The sequence below is a fragment of the Silurus meridionalis genome, chromosome 15 (assembly GCF_014805685.1).
Source record: "Silurus meridionalis isolate SWU-2019-XX chromosome 15, ASM1480568v1, whole genome shotgun sequence".
Lineage (NCBI taxonomy): Eukaryota > Metazoa > Chordata > Actinopteri > Siluriformes > Siluridae > Silurus > Silurus meridionalis.
Window position 1 is genome coordinate 2080300 of NC_060898.1, and position 27528 is coordinate 2107827.

At 39.0% G+C, this 27528-nt stretch overlaps 1 protein-coding gene across 1 annotated transcript in view; it reads left to right on the plus strand.

Moving 5' to 3' along the window:
* LOC124398372 (synaptic vesicle glycoprotein 2C) overlaps positions 1-25599 on the plus strand; it is a 33914-nt gene extending 8315 nt beyond the window's left edge. The window contains exons 3-13 of the mRNA XM_046868519.1: positions 7787-7967; positions 10042-10193; positions 14775-14908; positions 15096-15185; positions 15447-15557; positions 16259-16347; positions 18602-18766; positions 20703-20836; positions 22160-22363; positions 22474-22633; positions 22859-25599. Coding sequence (XP_046724475.1) covers positions 7787-7967; positions 10042-10193; positions 14775-14908; positions 15096-15185; positions 15447-15557; positions 16259-16347; positions 18602-18766; positions 20703-20836; positions 22160-22363; positions 22474-22633; positions 22859-23042 — 1604 coding nt within the window. The 3' untranslated portion in view covers positions 23043-25599. The remainder of the gene's footprint in view (positions 1-7786; positions 7968-10041; positions 10194-14774; positions 14909-15095; positions 15186-15446; positions 15558-16258; positions 16348-18601; positions 18767-20702; positions 20837-22159; positions 22364-22473; positions 22634-22858) is intronic.
* Positions 25600-27528: the final 1929 nt, after the last annotated feature.

Below are 27528 nucleotides of genomic sequence, written 5' to 3' on the forward strand. Positions count from 1 at the left end.
AGTGTACAACCTATTTAGGAGAACTTGCTACTTAATCCAGCAGTCAGATCATTTAGAGAGCAACAGCAGGACTTTCACAGAGGTTCCTCTCTGAAAACCTATCCACAAAGGAGGAATCGGAGTTCCTGAATGAGTTAGTTCCACGACTAGAAAGAGATGGCCCTTTATGTGTGTGTGTGTGTGTGTGTGTGTGTGTGTGTGTGTGTGTGTTCAGTAATATCATTGGGATAGATCAGGAAGTGTGTTGTCATGGTACCAGGTACAGTACATGAGTGGGTAGTGTTATATTGGGTTTGTTCGTGATCGTCATTGTGTGTGTGTGTGTGTGTGTGTGTGTGTGTGTGTGTATATACAGAGAGAAGATTCTTGTTCTGACAACAGGACACCTGGGTACCTCATCCTGTTGCATCCTTTCTCCTTTCGAGACTTTCAGGTCTTTATGTAATTACCTAATAAGCTGAATTGTGAATAGAAAATCATTTCATTTGTTTTTTTTTTAATAAAACCCACGCCTGCCTGCAGCAAGGAATCTGTGAAACCTCAACACACACACACACACACACACACACACACACACACACAGTATTCCAACACATATTTGAGAGACAATTGCTGATGTACTCGATTTGTGGTTTCAGTGAAACAGGATAATATGCATCTCTCTTTCTCTTTCTGTCTCTCTATCTGTCCATCACAGAAGAAGATGAACAGACCCATTCTGCCAAATCCTACTCCCTCCAGGCACTTTCCTTTTGTTTTCTGTTTCTCTAATGTTCACCGCAGGAAGACACATGGACACACGTGAATTACGCTCAACGTCAAGTCTGGTTTGCTGAAGCTACCGAATAACTATGCATTCATTTTATGCTTTTAGGGCGAGAGACCAAGAGAGAAAAAGAGAGAGGGGAAAGAGGTAGAAAGCATCAAGGCATGAAATCAGAAAACTGAGCTCTAGGGTTTCTCTGAGGAGAACAGCTGGTTCGCTTTTGTTGCAAAAGCCGTTTTCGTCGACAAGCACTTTTTATTTGTTCACAGCGCTGCTGAATTCTCAAATCGGATTGGTCAGAGCAAGGTGATTCATTTTCTATAAAAGTTAAAACTAACAGCATGTTTACACTGATCAGGCATCACATTATGACAGATTACCAGCTTACCACTTTTGTATGTCGCTCTGGATAAGGGCGTCTGCTAAATGCCGCAAATGTAAATGTAAGCGGTGAAGTGAAGAACACTGATTATCTCTACATCATGGCACCTGTTAGTGGTCGGATATATTCATTGGGCAAAAAGTGAAAATTTTGTCCTCAAAGTTGATGTTAGAAGCAGGAAAAATTGGCGAGCTTGAGTTTGACAAATTGTGACGTCTAGACGACTGGGTCAGAGCATCATTATAACTGCAGCTCTTGTGGAATGTTCCTGGTCTGCAGTGGTCAGTATCTATCAAAAGTGGTCCACGTGGGGAGCGAAGGCTGGTCCGTGTGGTCCGATCCAACAGACGAGTTCCTGTAGCTTCAATTGCTGAATAGTTAAAGCTCTTGCTCGACAGGTCACAACTGTTTTGTCAGCAAAAGGGGACCAACACAATATTAAGCCGGTGGTCACAATGTTATGCTGATCTGTGTATATTAATACACAAGCAATTCTGCTCATTCATAAGCGCTTCTTAAAACATACTGTTTGTAGACATTTAGTGAACATTTATGGAAGAAATCTCAAGGAGTGTCAGGGCTTTGTAGCAGATATTTTTCCACCATGGGAAAGCCTTCCTGTCCAGTGTCCAGTTTATTACTGCTTATGTATTCAGGATCTGTCAGGATTATGGACAGGGGGCTACATTTCCCATCAGCCTCTGCATGTCACATGAGCCACATGTCAAAGATCTCTCACAGCAAACTCTTGGCTGCATTGTTTTGCTTCATGTTCTGGTTCTGACTTTTTTTTGTCAATTATTCATGTTCTTTAGTGTTTTATTTCTTTGTTTATTTGTCGTTCTTCTTCAAATTATTACCACAAAGTTGGAGGCACACAAGTGTATAGGAATGTCTTCGGATGCGCTAATTAAATTTTCCCTTTACTTGAACTAGAAGACTCATTGTGAAATCTGTGCACAAATCCAGCTCCATGAAAAAATGCTTTTTAAGGGTTGTAGTAGAAGATCTTCTGATTTAAAGCTCCAAACCTATTGGAATGAATGTGAACGCTGATTGCACCCCAGGCCTCCACACCATAACCTACACCTGACTTGTGGCTGAATCTCACACAAATCTCCACAAAAATCTAGTGGAACATCTTCCCATGAGAGTGGAGGTTTTTATAACTGCAAATGGGAAATCAACATGGAATGGAATGTTCAAAAAGAAGCACTGGTCTCCACAAACCTTTCGTCAATATAGAAGATTTTAGGGGATGTTGTTATTCAAAAAAGTCAGCTTCACTCCTTCGGTCTGTAGATCTTTGTCATAATGTTGTTTATTATACATTTATTAATCCCATTTAAATCTGATTCACTGATTAGATTACTTTCCCACGGATGCGTGCCTGAGACTAAGATGAACGAATCTCAGAGGTTTTTCTCAGACTATGAGTTATCACAATCTTCCTCTAGTAGTTGTTTTTACAACAGACCTTCCATCAGCTCGAGTCTCAGAAAATAAGTACCATTTAAAGTCCAAACGCTCAGTGTGTTCCTCTCAAGGGTACCGATTCCTGTCCGTTTCTGTCGTATGAAAAAGTCTAAAACTCATTCAAGCTTCAAACCACATTGTAAGGACCTTCAGGAGTACTTTGACGCCCAGGCTGTAAATCAGGGAACAAAATGTACCTGTACTGTACCATTTTAATGAGTACACAGTACAATCCTTCTCTCTTTATCCTCCAGAGGGACTGAGGCGAGCCGAGGGATCCGGCGAGAGTCGGCGAAATGTGTCCGTCTGCCGTCGAACCGTAATCCGAGGAGACGCTATAGATGTCAGGGAATATGTTTTGGCAGCAGGACCTAATTACGCATGCTGAGCCACGTTTAATTAATAAATGGAGCCTCTCATGGACCTGGTGAGCTGTCACAGAAAACAGTTTCACTTTATTGTTGCTATTACAGCAGGAGAAAAAGAGTGACACAGCATTGTCTGGCTCAGCAATACCGCTCGTATATCAAGCGTTTCATCGAATAGATGAATAATGAAGGAATAAAACACGCGGGGTCATGATGTTATTGGAAAGTAATCGACGGTGAGGTGGTGTAGGGAAGCGGAGATCGTTTTACAATTATCAGCAACGTCCTCAAGTGAAATTGAGAAAAAGACTGGAGTGAGGATTCAGCGATTTTCATTGAGGGTCATGAGAATGAACGGGGTTTAGAAATGAGTTTATTAGAGGGATGTTTTGGAGACAAGGTGAGAGATGCTATATTAAGAAGGTTTGGACATGTGCAGAGGAGGGACTTAGGGTATACTGGTAGAAGAATGCTGAGGATGGAGGAAAAGATAAAGTCAGGTACTGATGTAGTTGAGGTGAGGAGGCCTGGGGTGCAGTCAGTGGTCCAGTTCACGATATTTAATAGGGTTGGAGCTCAATAAAACTAGATCTTCCACTCCGAACCATGATAAGTATATCTTCATGGATCTGGCTTTGTGCCAGGAGTATTGTCATGTTGGAACAGGTTTGGGTCTCCTAGTTCAAATGAAGGGAGAATTTTAGAATAATAGGTAAGACCTATACAATTGTGTTCCTCCGAATTTGTGGTAACAGTTTGAGGAAGAAGCATCATGTAGTCTATCTTTCTATCCATCCATCCATCCATCCATCCATCCATCCATCCATTTATCTATCTATCTACTTGAAAAAAGCGAGCACAGATCCAAGCACAGAAAAAATGCTGTTGGTAAACAAAGGTATTAACCTGAGCTTGAACCTTCTGAGGAGTGATGATCTTGATGAGACTGCCCTCACTGATCGCTCCCTCACCTCTCTCTTTGTGCGCTACACTTTACACACTTCATCGAGTCTCTATAACTACATCTCGTACACATCAGCAGGACGTTAATAGCCATGCCGATCGGTCGAATAGTCAGCTTCTGGCCTGGATGTGAACTAAAATTCCTTTCCACTATCAATCTAAAGCATCCAGAATGTGCTAGGATGCTAACATTAACCTAAATAGCAATATGCTAAAGTAAAGATGTGTTGGTTTGGCCATATCAAGGATTGATAAATGTATGCTTTACTTTGCTTTATATGTATTTAAATGCTACAGAGGAGCCCTAAATGGGTCAAAAAGATACCACAGGAGGCCACCGTTGCTGTTGTGGTGTACTAGATTGTCCGTTGTTTAACTGCTTAGCATAGCAATGCTGTATATTGTTAACATACAGCAGAACAACATTTCCTTAGCAAGCATTGTTACAGGTTCAAAACAAATCCTAGCTTTCTATAGTTCTATAGTCAAGCTCTGTGTGGATACTTTCTGCTTTAAGCACTAGGCTAATTCCTGAGGGTGTTTTTTCACAATGTGAGGTAGAATCCTTTCGAAGTAGAATCCTACTCACATTACCACAATGATATCATATACAGAATGCTGTTAGCTAGAGGCCAAAAAGGTTTATTGTGTGAGATACCAGTCACTTTGGAATATTTCAAGCGTTACAGTTGCTAATATAGCATGAGGAAGCTAAAACACAACATAGTGCTACCGCTAAGCATTTAATAAAGCATCCTTGATGTTGCTGGCAATAATAAAATTTTTGTTGTTGTAGCCGCTAGCGAGAAATGTAGTTGAGTTTACTCTCAGACGAAGAGAAACGTGCTTGTCTTTTTAATCGTGTTAGCCTCGAGCTAACTCAGCTGAATTCATACTATGTAGCATCATGTCTGTAATTTCTCGGTTTCAGTAGATTTGAGGGTTGAAGCAACATCTCAACGATGGATCGTTTAGCTCTAGCAGTGGTGTTAGAGAAAGAGAGAGTGTGTAAAAGAGAATGTGTGTGTGTGTGTGTGTGTGTGTGTGTGTGTAGCAACACCAGGTTCTCTTTTTGTCAGCCTGTAATGAATCACCTGCCTTCCCTTATTATGCCTGTGAGTGCAGATAACACAGGCTGCTTTCTGCATATCAGCTCCCATCAGAAAGGCTTCAGAACATTACGGGAACTCGCCGTGAGGACAGAGAGATAGATCCGAGCGCACGTTTTCTTTCACGGTGAATCAGACGACAGAAAACGATCATTCCTTGCTGCTTCTTTAGCACAAATTAACATTTTTATTAGCAGCTCGGCCAGAGGAACGTTTAATGGGTTTATCGTTTGTGTGCATGTCTGTATGTGTGTGTGTGTGTGTGTGTGTGTGTGTGTGTGTGTGTGAATATCTGATCATCCCTGTCTCTTTATACCAACTCAGGTGGATTAAAGAAAAACAGCACGTCAGAGAACGTCGATTATTAGACCAAAACTAAAACTTTCCATTAGTTTATTAAAAATTTGACGTGTACAATGAAAATACAAGGGAAGAAGACTTTTATATGAGTTTTGTATCATTTCTTTGGGTATAAATGAGGCACTGATCTTATACAAGAACATTTTTAGCTTCGCCGGTCGACATAGGGCGTGCTTTTTCTTTTTTTTTTTTCGATGCTTGCAGTGCCTCCTGTCCTGTGGGAATCTGGTAAAATATGGCAACACATTTAAGCACTCGGTTTATATTTTATATTCACATTTATGGCATTTGGCAGATGCCCCAGAGTGGCTCACAATGATCTCATTTATACAACAGACCAATTGAAGGAGGGAAGTTGTAATTTAGTGGTTAAGGCCCAAGTATCTCCAAGCTGCTGCTGTTAGGGCCTTTGTGCAAGGCCTTTAACGCTTTTTGTTCCAGGTATAATGGCTGACCATGCGCTCTGTCTCCAGCTTCTTCACCTCACCTGGATATTTGAAGAAAGACTTTGCTGTATTGTACACATGGCATATATAAAGCTACTTTCCTTATTTTTTCTTTCTGAAGGGTAAGGGCCTTGCTCATGGGCCCAGTATTGGAAGCATAGCTCCAGTAGTTTAGTTAAAGAGAGCCCCAGGATTAGATCATTTTGGATCATTTTGATCATTATGATTATTAGTTCATTAGAATTTGACTTCATAAACGCAGTTACTGTGTGTTCTGTCTGTTAAATATGTCATACACATAATGCACAAAACTATTGGACCATATGTGGTTGTTCCCTGAAGAGGCACACAATTGTATAGGACCTCTTTGGTTGCATTGAAATGACATTTTCCCCCTTACTTGAACTAGGAGACCCAAACCAGTTCCAGCAAGAAAATGCTTCTGGGCACAAGCCAGCTCTACGAAGATCTGCTTTAGATGACTGCACCTCATCTACATCAGGACCTTTCTTTATTAACACCATCACTTAATTAGCACAAATCTCCACAAGCACACTCCAAACTCTAGTGGAACATCTTTTTAAAAGAGTATTAAGTACAGTGTCATCACGCCAGGCCTTGTGTAATGTATCTGAGATGCTGTGTCAGCTAGTTTATTCCCACTGAGCACTAAGACGTTTAAAAGGCGTTAATAAAACGACATCTGTTTCATCCAAGCCCCGTGATTCCATCAGGGATGCAACTGAATGAACAGATAAAGGGCAGTCTGAACACAAATACAGAAACTTAAATCGAGAGCAGAGTTCAATTGTATAGAGCCTCAGGATGCAAAAAGCACACCGTGCGATGCTTTTTCAAGGTTCGATTATTAGTTTTCTGTAACACAATTCATGTTTTTTATATATATTTTGGGTTTGAAAGTATTGTGGGTAGGTACAAAAAAAATTTTGTGCTTATACTTTTGGTTTAGGCCACACCCACTTCTTATTTTGAAACAAATAGAATACAATACAAACTAATATATATATATATATATATATATATATATATATATATATATATATATATATATATATATATATAATTAATTATAGCAGGGAATTTCTAAGATCGCAATTTAGTGTGCTTTATATTTTTCATTTTGGGACCAGGGGTAAAAAACGGAAACGAAGAGGCAGATGAACTGTCTAGCCGTATTGGTTCTGTTGGTTTTCTGCCCTCTACTTTTGCTTTGTGGTGCATGATGGGATGCAGTCAAAGTCAAAAAGAGTGTGCAAACTTCATTCGTTCAGCACGTTTAGTGAATTTGTTTTTAAACAAATAATTTTGTCATTCTGAAAATGTAGCATTTATTTTATTGACTCGAGGGATTTACATATTGATGAGATACTTTATATATTGAGGAGTGAAACGCATAGGAAAAACACAGTCTTTTCTCTGTATAACATGTTAGTCTGTACAGTCAGCATTTTGCACAGTGTGTGTGGGTGTGTGTGGGTGTGTGTTATGGGCCAGATGGTCTCTTGTCAGTATCAGCGGGTAGAATATGTAGCAAATTTAATAAACTACTAAGTCTCGCTGTGCATCTGGAACTCATCTGAACATGAAGATATGACGGTTCATCTATTTTTTTCTTTCATTTTGAGCCAAAACTGGTTATTGTGAAAAGATAACAGGAACAGCATGGATGTCGGTCCATGTGTAGGAGGTGTGGCCTTACTGTAATTTCTAAAGAAGGAGGCGTGGCCTTTGTGGCAGTCCTGATGAAGGAAACATGGTCTATGGGTCATGTATTTTGATATTAAAGAATCACAGAAGAGATACATAATAAAACTAATTGAATCAGCTTGTAATGACTTTCTTTTAATCTGCTAAACATGTTTTCTCTTTCTGTTCTTTCTCTCTGTCCTCCACAGGTAGTATTGTGTACCTGGGGATGATGGTTGGAGCATTTTTCTGGGGCGGTTTGTCGGATAAAGTGGGCCGGAGGCAGTGTTTGCTGGTGTGTATGTCCGTGAACGGCTTCTTCGCCTTCCTGTCCTCGTTCGTGCAGGGATACAGCACCTTCCTCTTCTGCAGGATGCTCTCAGGATTTGGGTGAGTGTCCCTCAGTTCACAAATTCTTGGCTTGGTCTGTTTTGACCTTCACAAACCCTCCACCTGGAGTCCACCTAGATATTTTAGGACGTGTCTCCATGATCGGAAAAGGGAGCGTAGTTACTGAATGGTTACAAACTCAAATGAAACCAAGAGATTTTGGATGTCACAAAAGTGATCTGTCCACGATCGTGACAAAAAATAGAATATTTTAGCATTGTGTAAGGAAAAAAATGCTACTGTGTGTGCTTTTGTAGGAAAATAATCATTTCCTGGAAGGTGTGATGGAGCAGAGGCACTATAATCACCTTAAACTATAACAGCACACCCTAAAAGCATCGAATTATAGAATGACACAGCATACTTTTTATGCTCTTACTGTTTCAGTGCTTTCCCTATACAGATGGAGTAACTTCGATTTTTCGATCTTACTGTGAGAATAATGATGACAAAATTGTAAAAAAAATCTCAAGCAAACGTAGCAGTGTATTTTCTGCCCTTCATTATTGAAAACGGTGCTCGTCCACGTGTCAGCTGCCAAATACATATATACTGGATACTTTATAGAGTATGGTAGTGTAATTTGCTTTGTTTTGCTAAATTATATACAGGTAGTCCCCGACTTACGATGGAGATGCGTCGCAATGACACGATTGTATCTTGAAAATATCGTAAGTTGGGACATGGAGTAGCCTACACAGGAATCTTAAAGAATGGTGATTGGTATGGGGTAGTATACTGTAATTTGTAAACAATTGAACATATTTTCAAGTTACGATCATTGTCAGTCATTGTAATGCATCTCCATCGTAACTCTGGGAACTACGTGTAATTCCATACAGAGAGTGATTTCTGAAAGATGGGAATCTTTACTCTCGGGAAGCACAAATTCTTTTATAGGGTTTTTTTTGTGCACTGCATCTACGGTGCGGTTTTATTTTTGCAGCGGGATGAAATCAGTGCTGGATCGAGCACTCTTAAATTATCTTCATCCAGAGCTGTTTTTATTTCTTGAGTGCTCTTTACAGCAGCCCAGGGAGCAGTTTTTTGTTTGATTGGGCTCCAGCAGGGGTCTGACCTCAATTTGACCTCAGGCTAGTACCGAGCTCCTTTTGTCTCCCTATGAGGTTTGTGTACTTTGGAGTATACACACAACACACAGACACACACAGACACACACACACATGCCTGGTCCTTTTTGAACATTTGGTCTGGCTCCATACTGAGATAATGACTTCTGTCTGAGTGACACACACTTTTCTCCAGACCACACACTTCATTGCTTTTTGTTCTTTTTTTTTTTAGTTCCTTTTCCCCCTTTTTTCCTCCTCTCTCTCTTTCTATCCTTCCTTTAATATCACTCCTCATGTAAGTTATGGGTCAGTGCCAGGGGGTTCAGCCAGGCTGGTGAGCAGTGTTCAGCTCTGACTTTGCAGCAGAAAGAGAGAGAGAGAGAGAGAGAAAGAACGAAGGGAAGAAAGAGGGACACAGAGAAAGAAAGAGCGATAGATGGAGGGGGGTGGTTGCAGTAGGATAAGTACAGCAGTGTGTTTTATTGCTAATTGAACGAACAGCCTGTGCTTTGTCCTTGTAGAGTGCTGATCCTTAGCACTGCCACTTCCCCCCACCATCACTCTCCATTCTACATCCTTCTTTTTTGCTATTCGTTAGCGTCTCTCAGGTCATACGCACACCTCCGGGGTCAGAGGTCATCCCAAGATAGATTCTGTTTGACTCTGATTAAATAAGCGTGCTGTGAAAAAGTATGTGCACCCTTCCTGGTTTTTTTTTTTTGCATATTTGTCACACTTAAGTGATTCAGATCATCTAGCACGTTCATGACCTCAAGCTCAAGTGCACTTGGACAATGATCCGAAACACACCAGTAAGTTCACCTCTTAATGGCTGAAAAAAAATTAATTAAGGTTTTGTAGTGGCCTTGTTAAAGTCCAGACTTCTGGTCCACTCTTCAAGAATATAAGACCCCAAAAATCGGTGATGCCAGAGCCACATTGTATAGATAGAAGTGTAATTCGGATGTACTGTATTTTGTTTTCCCCATGCTCCACTGCAGGATTGGAGGGGCTGTGCCCATCGTGTTCTCGTACTTTGCCGAATTCCTGGCGAGGGAGAAGCGTGGCGAGCACCTGAGCTGGCTCTGCATGTTCTGGATGATAGGCGGCATCTACGCTTCGGCCATGGCATGGGCTATTATCCCTCATTACGGTGAGTGAAGAGAGCTCCAGCCATTCAGTAAACAGTGTATGTTGCTCCTACACATAAAACACAAAAAATCATGCTACATTGTGTGTTCTGTGCCCAGAATTAAATGATGCATAGACTTTATTTTTCTTTTTTAATTTTTTTATAGAACTGTGGGGGTGCCAATGAGTGCCCCCCTGCCCCGTCGCCACCCTCGCCCATTTTAATTATTCACCTGCTGAAGTTTATTTTACAGTATCTGTTTACATACTTTTACAAATTTGCATTCATTAGTTGTGTTTAACCTTTTTTATGGAAGGTTGTGAATGATTTGAATAGTGTGCGGGATGGAGCTTTGTGGTTGGAGGGCGGAGCCATTAGAATAGGATTCTCGCTCAGGGTGCCAAAAAGGCTCGAAATGGCCCTGTTTATTATAATATTATCACAGTGAGGTGATAAAAGTGAAAAAATGCCATTGTGGCAGATCTCGAAAAAATGTTTATTTTATTTTAAAGCTTCTAAAATTTTTATTGAAATTAAATATAGCAAATGTGAATTAATTTTTATGAACTGCACTACACACTGTACACTATGCACATTAACACTCCGGTTTGCACATAACTCTCCAAAACGATTTCGACTCGATAAAACACAACACTTAACTTGCGCAGAGTTAACAAACACTGCACAGATTCTTTTCTTTAACTTACCTTTATATTTGTAGTATTTAGTATTTTTTTGTATTTATTGCATGCCTTATTGCCAATGTTTGTGGATACTGCTGAAAGCTGTAAATTTCCCATTGGACTGAATAAATTATTTAGTTATTTAAACATTTTTTAATTTTATGTACATGTGTACTTGAAAGTACATTGTGACAATCAACTAAAAGCTAATTATGGAGTGAGGTGAGAACATTTACTTTCATGCTGCATTTACTTTCTTCCCACAGCCTATTGTCAAGTTTGTTTTTTAAACCTTTTATAAGTTTTATACAGTAGAGACAGTTGTTTTGCAGGTCTGGGATAAGGAATAAAAAATTCTAACTTCAAGATTTTCTTGATTGTTATGTACGTAAGTGATTACAGCATACAATGAAATTCTGTGAATCCTTCTAGGGAGCTCTGACATAAATTATAAAGCATATAACCTAAAACACATAAATAATGAAATTTGTGCAAAAACTAAATGAAAATAGTGCAAATATGCAAGAAAATGTGCACATGCTGTGCAAACAAATGCTTGGGCAAAGTCCTGCAGAGGTAATAGTTACGGTTAATTACAGCAACACGAATAAGACAAAAAAAATAACCTTGACTATAACTATATGGGACTCTGAAGATGCATAAATGTAAAAAAAAAGGGTTTCTGCATTAATGTGACTTACAAAGAAGATGGTATAAATGATAACACTGCAGCAAAGAATTTAGGGGCGGGGCATCCACCTAATAACATAATTAATAATGGTCTAATTAGTAAATTAGTGTACTTTACAAGAAAACGTAGCATCATCTTATAATGTTAATGCGGACCATGCGCTCGTACACCTTAATGCGTGTAAAATAGAGGATTATGGGCGTAGACAAAGGAGAGACGGGTTAAAAACTAGGGATATAGCGGCATTAGGGCGATATCTGGAACAAAAGAGAGTAGAGGAGGTTGTTTGAGGGTAGAAATGGAAGCGAGGGAGCGTGGAGAGAAGAACCGGAGGGAAAGGGGGCGGGTGAAAATGATTAATGAAGGCTGCGTTAAGGATATTTAAAGGATGAAGGCACACAATACCGAATGAATGTGAACGCAGAGAGGTGCAGAGGGGAAAAAAGAGGAGGAGAGCGAGAAAGTGAGAGCGAAAGGAACATTAGAAGTGGAAAAAAAAGGGAGAGATACAGTTTCATGAAGGGAGAGTAGAGGAAAATAAGAAAGTGAGACAAGAGATGATAGAGAGGGTTGATGGAAAGGGTTGCCTTCTGTGTGCCATGTATTCTTCTTGTGTCCACATGGGGTTCATCGATGATTTCCTCCCATCTTTAAACAACATTCCAGTGGGTATGAATGAGTATGGAACTGGTGATGAACCATCCACAATGTATTTCCACCTCCACCTCATTTCATCCATAACGATGAATCAAAAACAGCTACAAATGCTTGAAAAGTATTCCCTTATCTCGAAAATCCAGAAAACCGTGCACAAACCATGTGGTTGAGTTAAAGTAGAGATACACTTGGTAAAACATGACTTCACTTGTATGATTTATTGTGGCGATAATGTTCCTGTTATAATATTTTGGCAAGTTTTTATCCGCTCGTGATTAAAAAGGAACAACTGATTTTGCAAAATATAGTTGAGAAATTAACTAACAAACAGCAAACAGCAATTAATGTAAGCTGCTGCAATAACTTGGGATGGTCCACGTGACCACAAGACCTGCAAAGGCAGCCATCTTGCATATAAGTATCCTTAAGACCATGAAATGGCTTTTATACATAATAAATAATCATGATTTTAGTAATAAACACAATAATTGATTGTGTCTGGTTCAAATCCATTAAACCTGAAGTCAGTTGTCTCATGAAATACCACACTGTATTCTGTATAAGTCTTCCATCAAATAGAGTTAATTAGCTTTAGCGTTGGAGTTAGCTGTTTTGTCTTTTGTCTGTGCCAGAATTCCATCCCGATGGCATTTCATAACAGACTTCTTGACAAAAAGCTCACTAATTCCTCTCTCCTCCCTGTCATCCCTCTCTCCTCCCTTTCCCTTTCACTGAGTCTGGCAAACGACTGTACTCGTAATTGAGGTCAATTGATTGGCCTGTCTTGTTGCAAACACCCTGTTCAGAGCCGCTGGTGTGTGTGAGTGTGTAAATGTGGTTCTGCCGCAATGCTTCCACATCTGTGTGGTTGGGGAGGGAGGAGTGCTGATGAGGGTCTGTGTGTGTGTGTGTGTGTGTGTGTGTGTGTGTGTGTGTGTGTGTGTGTGTGTGTGTGTGTTTTAGTAACTGTTTCGATGGTTATGCAGATATATTTGTGCATTTTGTGCTGTAGTCGTGAGTGGACTCGCATCTCAGCTTCTCTGTTACATTGCGTTGTGCTACGCCGCATTGTTTTTAGTTTTCAAGTCTCTGCTTCTTCAGTGATGTGCAATATACTGTAAATGTGTGTGTGTGTGTGTGTGTGTGTGTGTGTGTGTGTGTGTGTGTGTGTGTGTGTGTGTGTGTGTGTGGAAACGACATCAATATGAGCAACAGCCGAGCCAGTGAGCCATGCAATCCAGTCTATTATACTCCTAATCCATATAATGAGATTCTCTACAGCTGCAGCACACACACACACACACACACAGGGCTGAGTCTGACAAAGTAAGTGCACACATATATATATATATATATATATATATATATATATATATATATATATATATATATATATATATATATATATATATACTGTATACACACACACACACACACACACACATATGCATACATACATATATACACACATATAGGGCTGAGTTTGTCAAAATATATGCACACTCAAACACACACTCATACACACAAACACAAATAGGGCTTAATCAGGGCAAAGTATGCACACACACATACAGTACACACACACACATACAAACACAAATACATTAAGTTAGAATTAAGTTCAAAAATTCCAACAATGAATTTGACTTGAATTTTTCACAAGTAAAGTTTCAATAAAAAGGAAAATATATTGTTTGAACACCTGTTTTATATATAAATTATTTCAGCTTTTTTTTTTTGCCAATAATGATGGTTTCTTTGGTGAAGAAATTCCCAACCACTTGGTCACTCACACACTGACCAAAATAAAGACCCAGTATTCAGAGTGTAATGAACACACCACTGCTCACTATTATGCCTTTGTTTTATTTAAGCTGACCCTCAGAGAGAGCAGCGCTGGCAGATAGTGATCTCTAAGCTCTTTTTTAGGGTTTTTCATTACTGTCATTACTGTTAGAGCTTTGTCAGATAATGATCCAGCCTGGTGGATGGGAGACGCTATCTTCACAGCATAAGTATCTCTTCAGTCTCTGCAGGTACAGAGAGGCTGAGCTGCCAGATAACGATCCAGATGTTCAGGTTCAGTGGGAAGTAAGGCAAGGCTGCTAGATAGTGGTCTTAGATTTTTGTGAATGGTGTGTGTGTGTGTGTGTGTGTGTGTGTGTGTGTGTGTGTGTGTGTGTGAAGGGCTGGACACGATTGATACTACGCTTCTACAGTTCTTGTCTTGCACGGGATCCTCACAGTGATGAAACAGCTTTGCTGCACCAATTGACTCCATTATGATCACAGCTTAGTCAAAGTTGTAATATTTTACCTTCTTCCAGCAGCAGTTAAATGGAATAAGGACCCCAATTGATGCAAGATATTTCACACATTGTTTTCCTCAATCACATTATCCTTTAAACTCATTAGTAGAAACAAAAAGGGGTATTATATATTTTTTCTTGTTTTGAGTATATTTATTTACAGTACAGTATTTACAGTATTTTTTAATGGACTTTCATGTGTGTGTGTGTGTGTGTGTGTGTGTGTGTGTGTGTGTGTGTGTGTGTGTGTGTGTGCGTGCAGGCTGGAGTTTCAGCATGGGCTCAGCGTATCAGTTCCACAGTTGGAGAGTTTTTGTGGTCGTCTGCGCATTACCGTGTGTCTGCGCAGTCGTCGCTCTTACCTTCATGCCAGAAAGTCCACGCTTTTTTCTGGAGGTGAGTGTGTGTATATTTGTGTGATAACTTACACCTAAAACACTCAGATATTCCATTATAGCTAAATAATCCATGTTAGGTTGGTGCGATGAATCTGAGTACCCATTTTCATGCTGAAGATGATGTGTGGTTTTTATGTTGTAAGTATATCTGAATACTGTTTTTTAATATATATATGTATTTATAGACGGGGAAACATGACGAGGCGTGGATGGTGCTGAAACAGATCCACGACACTAACATGCGTGCACGCGGAGAGCCAGAGAAGGTTTTTACTGTGAGTATTATACACTGTTTTTTTTTTAAGCTTAGTGAGGACCTTCTATTGTTCGATTTATTACAGTGAATGCATTCTCTGTCATCTTAATTATAAATTTGCTAAACGAAAATACATGTCAAGATGACAGAAAGTTGCATGTCTGTATATTTTGGTAGTAAAACAAAGCAACACATTGTGATAGTGAAAAAGTTTAGGCTTGTATCGTAGTGTTGCAGTGTTGTTTTGTCTGTGCAGCTCTGAGTGTGTCTCCCCCTGCAGGTGAACCGTATAAAGATCCCTAAACAGTTGGACGAGTTTGTTGAGATGCAGTCTGAGTCTGCAAACCCTGTGGCTAAAGTCCTTTTCCGAATCCGGAGCGAACTCCGTGGAGTGAGTCCACATCAGCTTGCCTCATACACACAGCATGCACATTTGCACTTTTACATCAATTTCAGCTATCAGCATGATCTCTACACATTCCCTTATCTTCAGAAAGCAGGATATCTTGGTCAGTGTTGCAGTTGTTCCAGAGGCTATCCTGGGAACTCCGAAGAATATCAAGTTCTACATAAAGCTGTCATAATGTCTTGACTGAATAAAGACAATAGCAACCATCACACAAATTGTAATGGTTTCCACTACAAATACAGTCAGAAAATTAATCATTCTGAAACCATTACAAAGTGGTGTCTACAGAGTTGTTTGTTTGGGAACACAAAAGAAAACAGTGTAGAAATTGGATCTAAATCTGGATGATCAACTGGCATTCAGTGATCTACAAGCTGCCAGAGGTGTTCTATTGGTCCATCGTGGCTTTAGACATAACATGGCATAAATTAAAGGCAACACATTTTCTGTAAAGATTCATAGGGTTACACCATTAGACTTTCCATTTAAACCAATTAAATTCCCTTTATATCTATTAAAACCATTACAAATTTGATGATTGTATCTATAGTTTTTTTTCCAGTCAGGGAAACAACTGTATTTTGTGCATACATAATTTGTGTATTTGTGTATTTGTGTGTGTGTGTGTGTGTGTGTGTGTGTGTGTGTGTGTGTGTGTGTGTGTGTGTGTGTGTGTTTTTTAGATATGGCTAACGTTCCTAAAGTGCTGGGATTACCCTGTGAAAGACAACACGGTGAAACTTGCCATCGTATGGTTCTCTCTGTCGTTTGGGTAAAAAAAAGAAAAAACCTTCCTGCTCTCACACACACATTCATACACTGATTTTCGACTTTCACATGCCTTCAAGTCATTGCAGTTTACATTGTATACACATGAATATCAGGGAATATGAGTTTGTTAGTTTACATAAACTGTGTTTTTATAAGTATTATTAACAAAATATACATTTAGAAATCTTACAAGAACAACTAGCTTGCCGTTACAAGCTAGCTAACATTAGCTAAAGTGTCAAAGTTCATTCTACATTGTACAACAGTATACATTGATAAACTTTCATTGTCAGGCTAGCATGATCTAATCTGACATAAGGTTTGATGTCAGAAATGTTTACTGATACTATAAACTAATGTGAGGAAACCTGATAAAGAAAGCGAAATAAGACTATCTAGCTAGGATGAGGCAATCTGACAGTATTTCTGGAAAGGCTTCTTGTCATAAAAAACATTAGCTATGTAGCTAGCATGACAGATAACTTGACCGAATTTGTTGGGAGATTTCATGCAACACATGTAGTTACAGTATTTTGTAATGGTAATACTAGCTAAGTCGCTATTATAAGGTAACTTGTGTATGTTTTAAATCACAATTAACTCTGGCTAGCTAGGAGAAGCTAATCTAAAAAGGATTTTTGGAAAGGATTTATGTTCAATGCTAGCACTGCCTAGCTAGCTAACCTAACATTGTTCCAAATAAACTAATCTGACAGGATATTTGAGAAAACATAGACTTTTGGGTTGTAGAAATCAAAATTGATGGGTGCTGGATATTTCTTAAGCACATTCTCATCGATATAACCTTTTCTGACCGAATGGAAAGTGAGAAAGGGATGACCTCTCTCGCTTTCTCAGACACACTTGCACTTTTTGTCACAAACAAACAAACATTAATGGTGTGTCTGTGGCAGTGTAATGAGGTGCTGTCCTTTTGTAATTGCTGCGCTAACGGTAGCTGTCGTTAATGTGGACAGGCCCAGAGGCGGAGCTGCGTAAGACGGCCCAGTGTCGGTCTAATTACTGTTGTCATCATGGGCATTGTGCGTATAGGCCCAGAGGCAGAGCTGCGCTAGGGGGACAGATTTATCTGTAATCACAATACTTGTGTAATGTTAGCTAGCAAATTAAAAGAAGCATTTTTAAATTAGCCTTGAACTTTATGTAATACAAAAGCATTAATATGTTAGAACAGCGGATAACTAGAAAATGTATACTTATACTAATCTGTTAAAGCTAAAGGCTCAGTTATTTTTTGTTCGTCTGCTGAACTAGCAAACTAACGTTAAGTAAAATAGGAAACTTTTAGTTAATAGTTCACTTGCTGTTTATTATTTTGTAATTACTGCATTATTATACTTCATATACTGTATGTAATAACAGCAAACCTTTCTAAATATATTAGGAAACTTATCATCAAATCATTTGTATTTCTTTTCTGTTTGCTAAAATATTATCGCTACGATAGATGTGCACTCAGCCAGCGCTCTTCCACCCCCTCAAGCATTTATTCTTCTATAAACACTAGAGGTTTTTTGATCTACAGGAGCTGTAATCCTGTTGTTTTGTTATCCTTAATCTTCCATCGTGTGTGTGTGTGTGTGTGTGTGTGTGTGTGTGTGTGTGTGTGTGTGTGTATCCACCCACTAGAACATGGTGAGACCAACACATCTTTTTCTCTCAACATGTAAAACATGTAGTAAACTGTCACGGATCGTTCGAGTAGGTGGACTGTAGAGGGGCATCATCATTCTTTCTCTCTTCTCTTCTTCCCACAAATCACTTCCTCTTTTCTTTCTTCTAAGTTCTAATCTTTCTATTCCTTTTAAGGGTTCTCATTTTTGACACCCAAAATTTATTAAATGCCAAAAACCTTCAGAAATTCTATTTATATCTATTAAAATCTTTGAAATTGTAATCGCTGTGATGGAAAGGTCCGAAAAATCCAACATGGCGTCCACAAAACTCGTCACAAACACTTAACAGTAATACAATTATAAGTATTTATTACATCACAAGTTTAATTTATATCTTTTCTTATTTCCTGGATTCCTGGTCAGATCCATTGTTGAGCATAAAATAATACTTTTGGAGATACACAAATGACACAAATAACTAACTATGTAGCTAGCTCTCTATACGTATTAAGAATGTTAAAATCATTAATCTAGTGAAGAACAAACCCAATTGCTTGGTCCATTCGATTTCTTTTAACATGCTGTTCATTGTGATTTATTGTAACATCCTGTTTGCAGGTACTACGGTCTTTCAGTGTGGTTCCCTGATGTAATAAAGCACCTCCAAGCGGATGAATATGCATCAAGGGTAAAGATCCACAACAACGAGCGCATCGAAGACTTCACTTTCAACTTCACGCTGGAAAACCAGGTGCACTCCAACGGGTTCTTCATCAACGACAGGTGAGAATGACATCCAGACTCCCCCAAGAATTTGGGAGCATTCGGGCGTTGTTATTCCGACTTACTGAGGCAATGTCTTCACAAATCTTTCTTTCCTTTTTAGTCTTTGTTTAAAACTGAGATGGCGTTTTTAGTCAGAGAAACGTAGCCTTTTTGAAAACGCTATTCAAAGTTGATCAATTTGAAAACGCCCTTTCGAAAAAGGCTTCCGAAAACTTTGACGTATGTAGTCACGTGACGCAGACCATTTCAGCCAAGATAGTGGACAAATTTGCAACAACATTTCAAAGAATTGTAAAATGCATTTCGCACTCCGAACCGTCTTACGGTTTGCTCATGCGCAGTACAGGGACTTTACCGTTTTCAGTAGTTTCAGGGTGGATAAGCAACTTTTGGAAACATTTGAAAAGGATAGTGTGGACGAGGAGCGTTTTTTGGACGAAAAACCACGTTTTTGGATTTATCCGGATTTATGCATAGGTAGCCTGAATTGCAGTATCAGTGGTAGATGGTTGCTATTGTTTGATTTAACATAGCTAGCATTAACATAGAATTCAACACATTATTATTTTGGGGTCATTTCGTCTTGAAATTTCCACTTAGAGGTCCACAATTACAGCAATTTTGCCATAAAAGGTGTAAGAAATCTGAAAAACGTCACAGAAATATTTCTGGGTTAATGTGGGCGGAGCCAGTCACAAACTTGATCATGTGACATCACCAATAGAAGCCCTGTTGTTGTTTCCAGGTTCGGTTTGTGAGATGCTTGGTGAAAATAAGCAACGATGTTACTGTACACATCCAGAACTTTTGGCACCATTTAAACCAAAAAAGTATCAAAACCTGCAACCAGTATTAAATATATATTAAATAAAAACTTTCATTTATTTACTTGTTTAACATATCTTAAACTAGTAATTTTTTTTTTATTTATTCCTTTATTCATTTTTGCAAACATCGAATTGTTTAAAAATTATTGCCACCCTTACACATAAGGTTTGAGGTTTTGTGTGTCTGTGTGTGTTCAGGTGTGCTTTAAGTATTAAAGAATCCCATCACTATCACCAAACACACACACACACACTCGTGGGACATCATCGCATCATGCCACAACAACAGGAAATTAAAACGCCTCTATCTGTTTTTCACATTCTCCCTCAACAAGAACAACTTCTGAATGTTTGATGGTTCATCTGATACTTCATTATGAATCCCTGTTTTTACTTATACACAATGTACACTGGGGACTGGTGCATTAATCCTGAGAGTATACCAGAGCAACATCACATTATACAGCAGTAATCAGTAGTTTGAGTTAGTGAGGTGATCTGTCAGAGTTTCTATACAAAGTTTTGATGATTTACTGTATCATATAAAATCGTTCATAATTATATATAGTGTAAATTTGCTTTAATCATCAGCTTATATATCTAGCTGGATGGATACCTGCTAGTAAACTAGATTGCACATGCATCACATAAGGCTTTCTTTTACAGGTTTAGCAACATTTAAAAAAATTCTGTCACCATTCTATATAAAATCAAACATAATGATTTTTTATTCTATTGGATGTTTGTTCCATTTTTTGCGTCTAATTCTACCAGCAAAAGTACAAATGTCCTGCGTAAATATTCATCCAGTGAAAATTGACATTTCTACAAATTTCTAAAGAATACTCTTTATGTGTTTAATTAAGATATTTTCAAATAATTAATTGCTAAATGACCACAAATCTCTACAAAGTCTAGTGGAACATCTTTTCAGAAGATTGGATGTTATTATAACAGCAAATAGTGAATTAGATGTTCCAAAAGAAACTTATTCTCAAATTGTATTTAAATACAGTAACACAGTAGAAATATTTCCTTGCTGTCCAACATTGAAATTCAACTGAATGTAAGTGAAGTTTAAATAAAGTGAATCGGTTTGTCCTCAGGTTCATCAGCATGAAGTTTAAATCGGTCACCTTTAAAGATTCCATCTTCCAGAACTGCTACTTTGAAGATGTCACTTCAATCGGGACTTTCTTCAAGAACTGCACCATCCTGGACACGTTCTTCTATAATACAGGTGTATATGTGTGTGAAAACGTGTTTTACTGGAATGTCATGTGACATTTAGATGCAGGTCGAATCCTGATCATTGATTTTCTGCTTTCGAAACTAATATTAATTTCCTTAAAGTCCTTATATTTCTCACTGAAACAGGAATTCAATTCTACAAAATAAGGCGTGCGAGTTTCCTTATGTTATTTAGGGTCACTAAGTGTGTTCCGTTGGAAGAGTGCTGTTTAGGACAAAGCCATCACAACGAACATGTTAATCTGATTAAGATTTCAGGTCTGGACAAACAGCTTTCAGCAGGATAAAACCCAGACCCTGCCTCAAACAACGTGTATCATATATTTCCTCAAGGGAAACAGCAGCGATAAATCTTCAAAAGAGTATTTCCTATAATAATAGAGGTTGTCGGTTTGATGGATTTGCTTCCCACGGAAACAAAACGAAGCAATATTGTTTTGGATGCTGAACAAGTAGTAAAGAATATCAAAATCTCTCAGTGGAGGAAAGGGCTGGACCTAAGAGGTGGACCTGATGGAAGAAGCAGATGTGCTGTCATGCTGCAGTGATAGGAAGTTTAATTAAATGTAGGATCGAAGTATGAATCAAAAGTACAATGAAATACTAGAACCACCGAACGACAGATTTGATGGAAATCAGAGGAGTTGTGGAAGCAGAAGGAGTAGATGGTATTATGGGTTGCATTTCTCAAGATGGCCGCCATAATAAAGCAGGAATACACTGAAATCTACAGAGTAAACATTTCTGATTTGGAAATTGAAACCTTGGACAGGTGTGTTGAGTTTAAGAATTTAAGAACGTAGCATCTTGTCTGAGACTATTGTGTTGGGCAAAAGTATTGGGACACCTGGTATTCCACAAAAATTGAAGGCACACAGTTATACAGGATTATATTGTCTTTAAATGCACAAAATGTTCCCTTTACTTGAACTAACAGACCCAAACCATAAAGCCAGCTCCATGAAGATATGAAAGATCTCTTGCTGTAGAGCTTTAAACCTTATTAAATATGATTAATGTGAACATTGACTGCACCCCAGGCCTCCTCACCTCACCTACATGAGTATCTGACTTACTGTATGAGCACAAATCTCCACAAAATCTCATGTTCCTAGAAGTGCAAAGGTTATTTTAGATCAAATGGGGACTAAATGTGGAATGGGATGTCCAAAAAAATGGACATACCAATCTTATGGTGGGGTGTCCACAAACTTTGGTTTATATCGTGTATATTTTGATGGAGACCATATAAATGAGATGTTATGGATTTTGTAAATAAAGCATAGGACTAATCCGTGTTTCTCATACACAGATATCGACGACTCAAAATTTATCGGCTCCTCGGTGATCAACATCACATTTGCACACAATAAGACGGGCTGCCAGGTCACATTCGATGATGACTACAGTGCCTACTGGGTGTACTTTATTAACTTCCTAGGAACCCTGGCTGTTTTGCCAGGTAACATAGTCTCCGCCTTGCTGATGGACAAAGTCGGGCGGTTGAGCATGCTGGGTAAGATGTACTGTAAGATGCCTCTCAATCAGGCATGTGGACTGAAACATTCTGGACATTGGAGCTGTTTTCCTTGGTTTTGATGTTGTATGTTGTTCGGTGTTGATCAGGAGGATCGATGGTTCTCTCCGGTATTAGTTGTTTCTTCCTGTGGTTTGGCACCAGCGAGTCGATGATGATCGCAATGCTCTGCCTCTATAACGGCCTCAGCATATCCGCCTGGAACTCCCTGGATGTAGTCACAGCCGAGCTGTATCCCACCGACAGGAGGTACACACACACACACACACACACACACACACACACACACACACACACACTGCTAAATCTGTAAAACATCCACCACTGGTTTTCTCCATGTCACAAATGAAACTGTTTTTATGACCCATGTGTTTGCTGATTTCTTCAGTGTGAATTAAAATGAATCAATGGATTTATTTAGAATGCAAAATGCATATAATTTTCCTCTTTTGTGTGTGTGTGTGTGTGTGGCAGGGGAACCGGATTCGGGTTCTGTAATGCCATGTGTAAGTTAGCAGCCGTGTTGGGGAACCTGATCTTCGGCTCATTGGTGGGCATCACTAAAGCAATTCCCATCCTCCTGGCATCGGGCGTGCTGGTGGGCGGCGGCCTCGTGGGACTACGACTCCCAGACACGCGTGCCAACGTCCTCATGTGACCCCCAAACTCCGTCCACTCCTCTCCGAACGGACTGTTGCCACGGAAACAAGAAGGACACTCCGGGTTGGGGCAGCTGCACCAGGCGACAACATTGTCTGATTATTTATTGAGTTGTACACTCAGTGTTAGATCGTTAATTTGCTGGGGTTTTTTTCATTAAAGCTGCAGTATGTAACATCCAGAAAATTGGAGAAATATTTTAGTCACATTTAATGACACTGTTTTGCCTTTTAAGATGATTCTGGGTCAGTTTCTGGCTTCACACCGACAGTTTTATAAATAGCAGCTGAACCTTATTTCCCGTGCCTAATACAATGGCGTCGATTTGCGATGATGTATAAATCTTAAAAAAAAAAAAAAAAACAATTGCAAAATGGACCTTTCAGTTTCTCGAGACTGTCGAAATTTGCACACGTTTTTATTTCCTTTTTTTATTATGAGCACAAAAAAAGTTACTCACTGCAGCTTTAATATGGAGTCATATTTATTGATATTTATCGGGGAAAAATTGCAATCTCGACCAAATTCTGCAAAAAGGTTCTAGAATAATCGAACAGTGCCGAAAGCAGAAGCTGAGATGAATATATCACTTTGTTCATTGTTAAAACAGAGATACGGGAATCCTTTATATGTATAACAATATTCCTTTTAAATGATGATCATTATTTTAAGATGGACGATGTTTTTCGGCTTTGAGTCGATCCGAGGCAATCGAGACCAACGGCGGCTACTCCTCTCAGTGTAGGCAGAAAAGAAATTCAGATTAAATTAGGTTTTTTTCCTAATTAAAGCGGAAGACATTTTAAAGCAGCGATAAGGCTTTCGTCTTCGTTCTCGTCTTTGTGAACTTTGTCGTGTGGTTAATCGACGCTTTTTTGCAAGGGCTTGCCTTCGTAGTGTGTGTAGTTATATTTATTTCAATTCGCCGTGTCGGTTTTATCCGTCTCTCTCCCTTTTTTTTGCTTCCTCCTCGAACCCGAGTCTGCATGCACGCCTGTTCGTGTACGTGTGACGGCCCTTGCTGCGATTCTGTCGCGTTTCTCACTCATGCTGCTGTGCGTTTCGTCTCCTCGAATCACGGAATGGCCTTTTTCTCTCGATACCGTGCCTCTTTCGCCCTCTGTCCATCTGCCTCCTGCACGTCAGTATCTCATCCCCTTTCTGTGTGTGTGCGCGAGTTTCCTACTTGCTTTTTCACCTGTAAGTCATTCGGATCAGACGTAAGGCCTATTTCTTGACCCTAAAAGAGTGACAGATCAGCTGATCAGGAAGACTTCATGGAAGGTGTCTTGAAAGCATGACTAATTTTAGCTGAATGTTTGAAGGAAGCAGGAGGTTCTCCTGGAACTGTAAGGTTCTCACCTAAGAAGCTTCTGAAAAAAGTTACAGTACTGTAGGTGTCGCTAAAACGCTGAGAATGACTGTGGGTGTGGTCTTCCTCTGGTCTTCGGTATGTCACACCTTTTTGGCGCCATCTAGCGTTGGAACAAGCAGCACACAACTGCGCACACCTGAACTGGTTCTTCTACACATTGGCTGCTATCGTGTTTGGATCAGACGTTGATGTTTCTTTTGATGAATTTATAAATGTGCCATATGACATTTGCAATACCGTACAGGGTTGATTTATTTTATTTTATTTTTAATCTACTGTCTTTTTTTTTTACATTGATAAGTGAATGTTGTGCAGAAATATATTGTATTATATATAGAACGGCCTTGTTTTTTATTTTTTTTAATTTTGTGTACCTTTTTTGGTGGATTAGATTTCCCATTTGTGGTGATCAATACGTCTTTTTAAATGTGCATTTTTTTTTTTTTACATTTTTGTTAATTTTTTATAGCACAAATGAACGATCCTGACGTATTACAGTGACGTTATTTTAGCATTTAGACCAAAACCAAAAGCACATTTATACGAGTGCTCAGTATCTCTGCACATGTTTGTACACGTTTTTTTTTTCCTTTTCTCTACCTGGTTCGAATCACCTGTGTTTTTATTGTAGATTACCACACAAGTGGAAGCTGAAACCAGGATCAGTTACGGTTCATTCATGTGGCAGCTCAACACAATCCATCCACCTGCCCCTTTTCATCTCTCCATCATTGAGCAAACACAAAAATAAACCAACACAGCACAAACACAACTCAAACTCCAACACAAAATAATACTACTACTACTTATCATCATCATCATCATAATGTTGTCTTTAAACCGGCTATTGCATGCGTGTTATGGAGATTTCTCTCTGTGTTTGTTGTGTCACATCTCCAAAATAAATGGAGTAGAAATAATAACGATAATAATAAAGGTGTGTATGATTTTGGTGATTTGTTGTGTATGATGTATGATGTGACTGAGTCTCTGAGGATGTTGTGGCTCGGCTTCTATAGAGTTTATTAAATATGTGTAAAATCTTCGGCCAAATCTTTCCTCTGGATATTCTGGATTTATTTTGAAGAGAAAAAGTCAGTGTGAAACTTCAGGAGTGAAACCGAAGTGGATTCGGTTTTGGATCCGTTTGAACTGAAATAAAAAAATTATATCTAAAGAACAAACAGGTTTCTGTGAATTTGTTTATATTATTTTATTGTTTATAGTGATGAAGCAGATGTTTGGTTTGAGGAAGGTTTTGTTTCTAGAGAGATATAAATGACATCTAGAATGAATAGTGAAAAACTAGATAACGTTTATAAACTAAGTGGAAGAAACGAAGGATGAATGAAGAAAGACAAAAGCAAGAAAGCAAGAAAAGATACAGAAGTAAGAGGATAAAAGGAGAAACAATAAAAAGAGTGATATAGATAATAGATATAATGGAGATAATAGAAAAGTATAACAAAGTTATATAACATTGTGATATTTTCTGTCGCAATCAGCACACATCCTATGTACAAATGTGTTTGCATGATTTTACCACTAGATGGCGATCTGCACCCATCCACCATGTTATACAAACGTTAGGAAGCCCCGAGTCTTTTATGGTTCCTGAGAGACATGTGCATGTCCCTTTTTTTTCCCCAATGCATCAAATTTTTACTTTGACCAAATAAATACTTAAATGTTCAGATGTTCCACTTTATTTTCATTGAAAAATCCTCCCTTAGGCAGATGATGATAGATAGATAGATAGATAGATAGATAGATAGATAGATAGATAGATAGATAGATAGATAGATAGATAGAATGTTTGCTCTCTAAATAATGCGTATAGAGCTAATAAACCGCAGTCCAGATTGAGTTGCATGGTGTTAAAGTATGGAACGAACGGTTGCAATGTTGGTTCAGGTTTCCTTTCACTTTTTAGAATAAGTCTCCAACCTTCCCTGCTCCGAAACAACCCCAAACCATTAACCTTCCACCTGAGTGTTTGACTCCATGGGTGAGACTCCTGTCCTGTTCTCTTCCTCTTCTGTCACATTTGGATTTCAATTCTTGTGTGTCTTTGCATAGAAACAAATGCATGCGTCTTAAAAACAATAAAAGACTAGATGTTTCCACACTTTCGGCAGCCACTGTATGTTGGAAAAGTTGGGTGTCCCAATATTTTTGAATATTTGATGCATGTCTATGAAACAAATCACTAATATGGTTTAGTGTAGGAACGTGCACCAGGGTTGGGACAAAGGTTTCTTAAACACCAGAGTAGGATAAGTGAGTTTTACAACAAAAAGACTCAGATCTATAACTCGCTCAGAGATGAAGGTTGGATCAGTGGACATTTTTCTCTTTCCATGCTTCATATCTACCAGCTGCAGGCCACATCAAAGTTGTAGCACGTGTAAGCGTATCCCAGATGTGTGCCGGTCTCACCGAGCCGTAAACCAAAGAAGAAAATTGTAGCGCTCTGTAATCAGGCTCTGTTTCTGTCCTAATCCTACCTTTTTGTTTCGCATGTTTGACAAAATCAAAACTACAGCTCTTTCTCGAGCCCACATGTGGCACGGCGTGTACTTACCCTAGGCTGTAATTACCACAAAAAGCCTCAGAGATAAAGAGGACTTAAACACAAACATGTGGAGCGAACGTACATGACGTGACGTGTGGCTCAATAACAGACCGTCTGAAAACGTACCATCACGTAAAGATTTCCAAACTGAGCACCATGACCCCAGGTGGGATCATTTGAGTGACTTATGCGATTGTGATCGAAATATATCTCTTCTTTTGTTTTATTCACAAATGTAATGAGGGGGTGAATATTAGGAATTTTGAGATTCTCATGATAATGACAGACGACTGTGCGGTAATACGGAGTTCAGCATCACATGATTCTGATTCGATGGAACAGGAGATGTCAAGGAAATAAGCATGATAAATATATTGAATTTCAATAAGTAAAAATTATTAAATGAATAAATGCAGCTGTTGAGGGTAGGGCCTCGTCATTGCATCATCAGGAACATCTGTTTGAGTACCTTTACATCAACATATATGGCATTTGGCAGAGGCCCTTACCCTGAGTAGATGGCCGAGCAGTGGC